The sequence below is a fragment of the Carlito syrichta genome, unplaced genomic scaffold (genome assembly GCF_000164805.1).
Source record: "Carlito syrichta isolate Samal-C Ts95f unplaced genomic scaffold, Tarsius_syrichta-2.0.1 Scaffold304574, whole genome shotgun sequence".
Classification (NCBI taxonomy): domain Eukaryota; kingdom Metazoa; phylum Chordata; class Mammalia; order Primates; family Tarsiidae; genus Carlito; species Carlito syrichta.
This window is the reverse complement of record NW_007248670.1, coordinates 1,329,447-1,340,261: the sequence shown is the minus strand read 5'-3', so window position 1 is coordinate 1,340,261 and position 10,815 is coordinate 1,329,447. Positions and strand designations below refer to the sequence as shown.

Genomic DNA, 10,815 nt, shown 5'->3' with positions numbered 1-10,815 from the left:
GCCCTTCCTCCCTCCCCCCCTCCCCCCCTCCCCCAGCGCTGCCGGGCCTGGCTGGCCCGAGTGGCTGTCACCCCGGACAGAGCCGCCGGGGTCAGCCGCTGTCCGGACGCCCTTGGGCAGCCGCGGAGCAGAGCCCGGGACTTCTCAGGCAGCGGGAGGGCGGCATCCTCCCCCGGGCCGGGGACTCCGTGGCTGGTTTCCGCTTCAGCGCCGGGAGAGGAGCAGGGGCTGTTTTTTCCGTTTCGGGCTCTTTGTCTCCCTACCCCGAGCTACCCTGAGCCTCAGTGACCTTCCTGCTTTGGGCCCAGGCTCCGTCCTCTCTTGGCTCCAGCCAAGGGAGTTCAGGGGCCCCGGAGAAAGGAGGGCGCCCTCCCCCGACCTCCACGGGCAGCTGGGGAAGGCAGACTAGCCCGGCCCAGGGCCTGCGGGCGTGCTGGCCGGCTTGACGGAGAGGAGGCCGCCTGCCCGGCGGCTCCGGCCTGGAGACTGGAGAAGCTCAGGGAGAGGGGAGGGTCCGCCTGGGTCTGGCCCCGGGTGAGACATCCGTGCCAGGAACAGGAGTCAGGGCCCGGTGGCGGAAGTGAATGCCCCAGGGAACAGGAACAACGACATGCATTGAGCGCCTATGGTATGCTAAGCCCTGCTTAGTGTTCACAATATCCGAGTGATTTTAGAACATGTGTCTACCTTGATCCAGTGAGGAAACAGGCTGGGACAGAGATCACACTGAGACTGCTGGAATCCAAACCCAGTCTTCTAGATTAAAGGCTGAACTCAGGGATCTGAGAGTGAGGTGGGAATGGAGGGACAGAGGCAGATAATAATAGTAGAACCATAATATTCTGAACTGCAGGAGGACCTTGGAAGTCGTCTCCGCCATCCTTATTTTCCAGATGAGGACACTGAGTCTCGTAGGGACTAAGCTGCTTCACCAGGGTCTTGTGCCAGTTGGTGAGGTGTCCACTGCCCCCAACATGCATCCTGGTGCCTGGAGAGCAGCTTTGCAAACACTCCCTTCCTGGGCCAGGAGGCTGTGGATCGCCCCTGGAGTCCAAGCCTTCCTGTGCTCCTCTGCCTTCTGCCCCCTCCCCTGGGAGCAGCAGAGTGGGATCCCTTCTGTGGACCTGAGACAGAAGGTATGGGCCAGTAACCACAGCCCTGACTTGCCTCTCGTTCCTTCATGCTTGGGCCTCAAGCCCTGCCTCAGTTCTTTGCCCTAGGCCTTGCTGAGTCCTCAGGGCCAGCACTGTGCCAGGCACGTGGCAGGCCGCCATGTTTGACATGTGAACAACTAAATGGTAGGAGGACACCTGTCCTCTGTGTAGGCACCCCAGGCGCAAGGTGGGTCCTCCCAGCCACTCCTGTCACTCTGCCGACAGTCCCTTTGTTCTTCCCTCTCCACAGGCAAAGAACAGAAGGAGACCAACATCGAATCCATGAAAATGGAGGCAAGTGTTTTCCTCATTCCCCAGGGGCTCTGTGGACCTGATTCTAGAAACTCTGGCCCAGCTGTGGCGAGTGTATGTGAGGGGGTGTGGAGGGCGGGCCCTGCCCCGCCCCCTCCTTACACATCCCTTCGTCAGGAGAGGAAGTGGGTGTGGAGGTTGGAAGTCCCCCACCGAGGCAGCCAGCTCGTCCCCCTCCAGAGATCAGGCACCTCCCCTCGTGGTCTGAGTCCATGCGCCCCACATATCCCCCACTTCTGTAGCCCGCACAGGGCGCCCCGCACTCCCAGGGGTGCTGTCTCTGGCCAGGAGCCAATGTGCACATTTAGTTTGAGGTGGGTGCCTCCTCAGTTTCCCCTGCAGGGGGAGTACACCCTGCAGTGCCCACCTTAATACCTGTCTGTCTCTCTGTTGTCTTTCTGTCCTAGGGCTCCCGGGGCCGGCTGCGGGGTGGCTTGGGCTGGGAGTCCAGCCTCCGCCAGCGGCCCATGCCGCGGCTCACCTTCCAGGCGGGGGACCCCTACTACATCAGCAAGCGCAAGCGGGACGAATGGCTGGCACGCTGGAAAAGGGAGGTGAGGTGCCTTCTGGCCTGGGCCCCAGCCTGTCCTGTAGAACCGGAAAACCCAGTTAGATTCAGTCGCCCTCTAGGGCCGTTGTCAGGCCCTGCTGGGGCCTCAGTTTCCCTTTCAGGCTAACTCCTAGAACTTACAGGGAACCATTTGATCCCTAGGGAATGATGGGTTCATTTGCTCTTTCAACGAGTGTTTATTGAACACTTACTGTGTACCCAGCAGTGTACTAGACTCTGTGCATGTATGGTTCCTGCCCTCATAGAGCTGACATTCTAATGGGGGAGATGGACAGAAAACAAAGAAACAAGGGGCTGAAATAGAAGATAGCAGAGGCATGCTTTAGGTGGGGTATTCAAGACAGGCTTCTTGCAGGAGTTGGCATTTCAGTTAAGATCTGAAGGAAGTGAAGAGCTGGCTCTGTGAGGAATGGGGTAGGGGAGAGTGTTCTAGGCAGTGGAAACAGCACTCTAAGGCCTGACATGTTTGACTGGAGAAGCAAGCAGGGGTCCAACCGTACAGGGCCTTGCCGTTCTGGCCAGAAGCTGTCTTGCTTCTGAGAATACTGGGCAGCCATGGTAGGTTTCTGTGCACAGGAACGAGTTGATGTGGACTCAGGTGGCAGCAATGGAGACAGGACAGCTTCAGGATGTCTTTTGGAGCAATGGGAGGGATGGGGGGACTGGGGCACTTGAGAACTCCTGGGGGTCTGGCCTGAACACCTGGGAGTCTGACCTGAACACGCAGTGTTGGTTGTGCCTTTTAATCAAGGGAGAGGAGGAGGTTTGTGACGGGTGGGACCGAGAGAGTTCAGCGAGAGGTGCTGAGGGGCCTTGGGCTGAGGGCCTGGGGCCTGGGGAGGTCCAGGCTGCAGATATGAAGGTGGGGGCCAGAGCAGAACCTTGGCATTTAAGTCAGCAGGAACTGGGAGCTCACCCAGGAGAGAGGGAAGGCAAGTCCCAAGATCACTTACTGACCACGTAGTGAGGAGGAGCAGCAGGCAGCGGGGACTGAGAAGGAACATCTAAGAAGAGGCCAGGGAGGACAGCAGGAAAGAAGGGGTCTGGGGAGGCACAAGGCTTTCCCAAGAGTGACTGCCCAGCTCCGTGGGAAGTTGTATTCTCTGAGATGTGCCACAGCACTGGACAACCTGGAAGGAGCTGGTGATTTTTCAGAGGGGCTTCTGTGGGCGTGGGGGAGGGGGACAGCCACAAAGAGCAGTGAGGAAACAGAGGCTGAAAGACCAAGGAGGGAAGTCCATTCACTGAGCACAATGTGTCGGGCTGCCTTCTTGTATGCTTGACAGTAGAGAAAAGGGGTGCAAAAAGAAAGGGGTAGTGACCTAGTTGCACAGAAGGGTGAGGAGTCTGCCGCCACATGGGCCTTCGCCTTAGCTCTGGGTTCATGTTCACCCCAGGCCTCTAGAGGAAGCCATCTCCATGGGTCATTGTGTGAGGGCTTGCTCTAGGGAAAATGCAAAACTGGGTGGGGATTCTGGCTACCGGATTGTTCCAGTTCCTTTGGGAATCCAGGAAGGCAGGGTGACTCCTGTGGAAGAGCCTAGAGAGAGAGCAGTCTGTCGGAGGTCTGGGAGAAGAGAGGCTCTTACCTCTGGGTGTTGAAGTGTTATATTTGGGATGGAAGTTCAGGAACAGAGCTGTTCTCTCCATCTGTGAGTCACTCTGCTCCGGGGCCTCCTGGAACCTGGAGAGAGGGGCTTTGCTTTGTAACCCCTTGTTACGTCCTGTTTCTGCTCTCACTCAGTCCTAGGGCAGAGAGCTTAGACGTTAGGACTTTAGACCTGGAAGAGATCTTGGAAGTTGTATGATTTCCCAGCTGTACTCCCTTGAAGAAGCAACATGGAGGCCTGCCCTCAGTGGCAGTGCCAAAAAGAGTCTTTTCTCCGACTCATAGGAAAAATTAAGATCACAGAGACATTTTCTCAGTATAAGTTTTCTGCTAGAATTTACAAGGCTTTGAAAAGTATGAACATTTTCTAACATATGCAGAAGTACAGAAAGTAGTATGATGAACCCATGGACCTATCACCCAGTTCCAACAATTATCAAAAGATTTTTTAGTAAATCTTCAACCCTTGGAATATGGTTCTCCACCCCCAACCAGTGAAGGTGGCAGTTAGCACTCACAGGAAAACTAAAGAAGGTTGACTGAATGTAAGATATTTTACACACATGTGACTTGTGGTGTAGAGACCTCCAAACAAATTGTTTTTTTTTTGAGTTGGGAGTCTCACTCTGTCACCTCAACCTGCTGGGCTCTGGCGATCCTTCCGCCTCAGCCTTCCGAGTAGCTGGAACTACAGGTGTGCACTACCATACCCGGCTCATTTTTGATTTATTGTAGAGATGAGGGCTTGCCAAGTTGCCCAGGCGGGTCTCGAACCCGCGGGCTCAGGCAATCCACTCTCCTCCCAAAGGCGCGGGATTACAGGCTGAGCCACCAAGCCCGGCTCAAAATACATATTTTGCTAGTAAAATTGTTCCTTATTCATGTGCTATAATTGGCCAGGTGCAGTGGCTCACGCTTGTAATTCCAGCACTTTGGGAGACTGAGGCAGAAGGATCACTTGAGGCCAGAAGTTTGAGACCAGCCTGGATAACATAGTGAGACCCTGTATCTACAAAAATAAAAAAATTAGCCAGGCATTATGGCACTTGTCTGTAGTCCCAGCTACGTAGCTACTTGGGAGGCTGAGGCAGGAGATTTACTGGGCCCAGGAGGTTGAGGCTCCCTCAAGATATGATCATACCACTGCATTCCAGCCTGGGCAACAGAGCAAGACCCCCCCCCCCCCCCCCCTGAACCCCTCCCTGCCGCCCCAGGAAAAAAAAAAACTTAACAACATATGCTATAATTAAAGATGTCTGTGAAGAATTCCTTAGCTTCCCGTACAAGTTTTAGAACAACTGATTCCCTTATTTTCTGACTAGGGGCCTGGAGTTACAGTTTTGTGACTGGCCACAAGCTCACATAGCAAACCGGGAACAGGACTGGAATGGAATTCGAATTTAGGCTTCCAAATCCCATGTGGGCCCTGGCCCCTGGATATCGTGTGCTCTCCTCTTGAGCTATGCGGGGTCTTGGGAAGGGCTAGCTACAGGCATGGAGAATGCCAGGAAACACAGGTAGCTGGCTTTCAAGAGCCCTGAGTCCCTGTCAGCTTCAAGGGTGTAACCATTGCTGTTCGGCCTGTTTTTCTAAGTGGCGTAGCAAGAGTACAGAGACTCGTCCTTTTCTCTCAGACTCGTCTTAGTTCTTTGGCAGTTGACGCTTTCTTCTGAAACTGCCTCCCTAGACCTTTCCGACATCCCTATGGGCTTTTCCCCACTTCCTTCAGCTGTGGTTCCCAGCAGTGTCCTCTGCCCATAATTCCCAGCTCAACCCACACCCTCTGCCAGTTCTGCTCCACATACCACTTATCTGCTCTCTTAGATCCAGCTGTCTCTCTTCCTGAGGAACCTCCCAGCCTTCAGTGCTCAGCTCCAGCCGTTTCCCAGGCAGTGCCACTTGAAGGCCCAGCCAGCTCTTCCTAACCTCAGAATGCAACACCTGCTCTCTAAAACTTCATTTAGGGCACCTGTACTGAACCAACTACCAGAACCCTTCATGTCTGAGCGCCATGTTTAGATATGGGGCTTCCAGAAACATCGAGGGTTCCCAGCTATCCCATGATAGGGCAAAGGGTTCCTAGCACCTGCAAGAAGAGTACTGCCCTGAGCAGGGGCTTAGACTAATTCTGCCTGAGACATCCACGCGTCAGCAAGAGGTGGTTTCTGGCTTTTGAAGGATGAGCTGTAATTTAGGAAGGGGAGAGGAAAGGCACCCCAGAAAGATGTGTGTAGCATGTGCAAAGGTCCTGTAGCACAAGACAGTGCGACCTCTTCACGATTGGAAGTTTGATGTGGTGGAGTGTGGGGTACAGGCAGAGAGTTGCAGGGGTGTGGTGGGAAGGTGGGGTAGGGCCAGGACAAGCCTGACGGGCTTGTGTGCCCTGCTGCCAAGTTGCCACCAGACCCCAGCCTGCACCTACCCCTTCTCCCAATCTGTGTGCCCCACTTGGGTGGCTTCTTCCCTCAGAATGTACTCCCCTCCAGCAGCCTAATTTCCTTTTACTTGACCACCCTTGTCAATGAGACTGTAGTTAATGAGCGCAGCCTATTCTTGATTTTTCTGTTGACCTAGATGACTTACCTCCTGGCTCCAATTTTAAGAATTTGCTGATTTTAGGCTTTTCCTGCCTCCAAATTTAAGAAGACTTGGAATGAATGACATTTAACAGAAGTGGATGGGGGAAATGGGACAGTCCCTCCATCCCTGAAGCCAAAGTGGGAGTTCCTGCTGGAGCTGGAAACTGCTGTCTTCTGTCTGTTCCATCTCCTATTCCTGTTCCTTCACCTGCTTACTAGTTATCTAAGGACTAAGCTCTGCTTTAACATGACCAGGCCCTGCTCTAGAACCTACAGTGGTTTCCCATTGTCTCCCCCATCATGTCAGATGACCCCTGGCTGCTTCTCAAGGCTTCAGCCCTGTGACCTCCACGGTCAACCCACACCACGTGACCACAGTCCTCTAACAGGAGGGTCCCTATGAGGGACAGTCTCCCCTTTATTCTTGCCATACTCCTTCCTTCCTCTCTGCCTTTGTTTCTGCTGTGCTTCCCCTATCTGTCCTTCAGAGTTGAGGCCAAGAGCTGCTGCCTCTTCCAGAAGCTCTTCAAGATTTTTCCAGTTTACACTGACCTCTTCCCTTCTTTGAACCCCTGTAGCCCTTGCTGTTAATATAGTTGGAATTTAGCCGGGCTTGGTGGCTCAGCCTGTAATCCCGCACCTTTGGGAGGCTGAGGTGAGTGGATTGCCTGAGCCCACGGGTTCGAGACCCACCCGGGCAGCAAGACCTCATCTCTGCAATCAATCAAAAAATCAGCTGGGCGTGGTGGCGCATGCCTATAATTCCGCCTACTTGGAAGGCTGAGGTGGAAGGATCACCGGAGCCCAGCAGGTCGAGGCTGCGGTGGCCGGGAGCGGCCACTGCACTCCAGTCTGGGTGACAGAGTGAGACTCCAACTCAAAAATAAAAAAATATATATATATAGTTGAGATTTAGCACTCAATTCCATTTCATGGGAGGATTTTTCACTAAATGCTTCTCATGTATTAATCACATGTGTTGCCTAACACGATGGGCTGGGAGAACAGACTCGTGAACACCTGTTCGTTGGCTAAGCAGTCGGGAGGTAGGTAGGTGTGGGTGGGACCACTTCTCTGGGAGCCTGAGTCCTTGGATTTCCATCATGACTGGGGCCCAAGCCTGTGGTTTCCAGGCGGTTTTCTAGGGGTGCTGACAGGTATACCTGGAGAATGCATGGGGCCAGAGAAACAGTGTGGTAGGCTCCCACAGGTAGAGTGGAGTCCAGAGTCTTCTTCACCCTGTGTTCCCACAGTTGCCACTGGGCCTCTGAGCTGAGGAGAACCTTCCTTGGCCTGGCAGAGCTGCCCTGACAGAGGTGAGGCAGTTCCTCCACCCAACGGAGAAGTTATTCTTCTTTCTCTTAATTTTCAGAACACAGTCACCCTGAGGGAGGGCTTTAGGGTTAGGAAGGGCTTTTCACTCCATCGGTCCTTGCCATGGCTCTACAAGGCCAACACAGCTCAGAGACCTAGGGTAAGCGGCTGGGACGTCACAAGGCCACTGCTGATGGGTTCAGGACTCAGTTGTAGCCCACTGATGTCATGACTCATTCATCACTTCACCCCAACCCAATTCTAAATCACTTCAAGGCTGGGGACACCATGTCCTCCTGCTCTGGGATCTGATCTCTTTCCTGGCTCTCAGCCTGAAGGTAGGGACCCTCCACTTGTGCTCCTCACACTACTAGATGCTTCATAAATATTCAACAGTGATGATAGTGGGGCCCCAGTATCCTAGTCTCTCTTCCCCTCCTCCTCTGTCCCAGCCTGCCCAGCAATTAGCAAAGCCTTCACATGCTTGAAGGACAGGGTGCTGCTCACTGTGCCTTTGGAGGCATGTTCATTACTGCCTTAAGTCAGGTCCCAGTTACTAGATATTGGACCTGGACATCACTTAACATCCACCCTGAACTGAGGCCCCTTCTCTGTGAATAGACACTCTGCTCTCCCAGGGGTGTCTCATCTCTGTGGGAGTAGCCCTCTTTGTTTCTGCCACTGCCCACCCTGAGCTTGTTAAGCACAGACACTCTGGGCACCTCTGCCCCCACGACTGGCTTGTGGGAGGTTCAACACAAAAGTGTGCTGAATGAGTAAATAATTCTAATCTCAGAGTTTTGTGGATTAATATAAGGTAACATGCAACATTTAAAACTCGCAGCATAGAGCTAGCTTATAATAAATAGGAGCTTGATAATTTTTTGGAAATTATTTTATTTTATTTATTTATTTTTTTTAGTTGGAGTCTCACTCTGTTGCCCAGACTGGAGTGCAGTGGCTGCTCCTGGTCATTGCAGCCTCCACCTGCTGGGCTCTGGCGATCCTTCCGCCTCAGCCTTCCAAGTAGCCGGAATTACAGGCATGCGCTACCACGCCCGGCTGATTTTTTGATTTATTGTAGAAATGAGGTCTCGCTGCCCAGGCAGTCTTGAACCCACGGGCTCAGGCAATCCACTCACCTCAGCCTCCCAAAGGCACGGGATTACAGGCTGAACCATCGAGCCCAGCTGGTATTTTAAATTACGTAAGTACTACACAAATACATTCTTGTTATAAAAAAAACTCCATCCTTCCCCCCACCCCACAAATGTAATTCCTTCACTAGAAGTACTTGATACTCTCAGATTGGTATATATATGTCATGATTTTTTTCTGCTCATGTATATGTGTAAGTATATAATTTTGCGTCACGGTTTTGTGGTTTTTTTTCTTTTCTTTTCTTTTTTTTGAGTTGGAGTCTCACTCTGTTGCCCAGACTGGAGTGCAGTGGCTGCTTCCGGCCACCGCAGCCTCGACCTGCTGGGCTCCGGTGATCCTTCTGCCTCAGCCTTCCAAGTAGCTGGAACTACAGGTGCACGCTACCACACCCGGCTAATGTTGGATTTATTGTAGAGATGAGGTCTTGCCAAGTTGCCCAGGAGGGTCTCGAACCCGCAGGCTCAGGCAATCCACTCACCTCAGCCTCCCAAAGCGTGGGATTACAGGCTGAGCCACCGAGCCCGGCCTTTTTTTTCTTTTTTGCCTTTTCCTTTTCATGGATGGAACCACATTAGTTTCATTTTACAGCGTGGTTTTTCACTTACAATAAGTCTAGGCAATCTAGCCATATAATTACTACTATATTCCACCATATGTATTACCTTGATTTTATTTAGCTGTTCTCTTATTGGTGGGCTTTTGTGTTTACACTGTCTTACTGTCTAAGTGTTACCGCATTGAACATCCTTGGTCATGCCTCCTGGTGCTCTGTTTCTCTAAGATACCTAGAAAGAGAAAGGCCGGGTTGTAAAGGGAATGTGCATTTTGCGTTTTATAACATCTGCCAAACTGTCCTCTAAAAAGGGCAGCACCAATTTATACTCCTGTGAACAGGGTCTGAGAAGACTCCCATCCTTGCCAATGTCAATATTTTGCTAATCAAATGGGTGGGGAAATAGCATCTTGTTATGATTTTAATTGGCATTTCCCAGACAATAAGTGAGGTTGAACATTTTTTCATATGTTTATTGGCCATTTGTGCTGCTGCTTCTGTGAGCTTAGCAAATGTTGCTTCCCGGCTTTACAGCCCTGCAGTCCCAACAGACTGTGCTTCCGGTCTGCTCTGGGAAGGCAAGCCTGCAGATGTCCAGAGGGTCACCTCCTGCCGTGTGATGTTCTGTTTAATAAGCAGCCACTCAGCACCTCCGAAGGAGGGGGCCTTGTGCTGGGGGCTTTGGAAAGGAGGGGATGAACAAGGTGTGATCTCCTGGGCTTTAGTCTAGTTCAGGAGATTCACACAAGAAGAGGCAAAGACCAGTAAAGGCTACAACCACGCTGTTAGCCGAGTGTGCGGGTAGCAGTTTGAAGGTGTTCGGACTGGCAGACACTTCTCACTTATTTGTCATACCTGACCTTCAGCAGGGAGGCCTCAAAAATAACATCACCCTTGAAGGAGATGATGACATCTGGAGCAGGCACAGCAAGTGTACTTTACCCAAAAGCTGAAGGAGTTCTAAAGGCGCCCCTGCGGCAGCCTGTAATGAGTAGTGACTTCTAGGGCTGGCCTTTACCACAGGCTGTGAAAATCGTCACAAAGGGAGTCCCCTTATCCTTGACGTGGATGGACTGTTTGAACATTGGAGTATTTGGTTCTTCTGGGGCACAGAGAGAAGAGCTCTTAGAACAACCCTCACTTTTTCGTGGTGAGAAAATCAGAAGCGGCGTGGGGGTAGGGGACTGGTAACTTGCCAAGGTCCACCTCCTGGCCACAGCAAAGCCTGAACCAGGGAAAGGGGCCTGAACTGTACTGAGCCCTATGTCGGGACACGTACTGTTCTGAGAGCATTGAGCATTCACTTCACCACAATCCTAAGACATATTATTCACATGTACTATGTCTCCCCCCGCCATGGTTGTGTTCTTTATTTCAAAGGATAGCATCACCATCCCTTAGAACCCAAGGCAGAAGTTTGGAATTGACCTTGACTCTAACTCTCATACTTCTCAATTTAACCTTATAAGAAGTACTTTTTAGCCGGGCTTGGTGGCTCAGCCTGTAATCCCGCGCCTTTGGGAGGCTGAGGTGAGTGGATTGCCTGAGCCCGCAGGTTCAAG

General features: G+C 52.2%; 1 protein-coding gene across 1 annotated transcript in view; it reads left to right on the top strand.

The window, feature by feature from the left end:
- DNMT3A (DNA methyltransferase 3 alpha) overlaps window positions 1–10,815 on the top strand; it is a 51,217-nt gene that overhangs the window by 5,749 nt on the left and 34,653 nt on the right. The window contains exons 2-3 of the mRNA XM_008060287.1: window positions 1,405–1,448; window positions 1,874–2,020. Coding sequence (XP_008058478.1) covers window positions 1,405–1,448; window positions 1,874–2,020 — 191 coding nt within the window. The remainder of the gene's footprint in view (window positions 1–1,404; window positions 1,449–1,873; window positions 2,021–10,815) is intronic.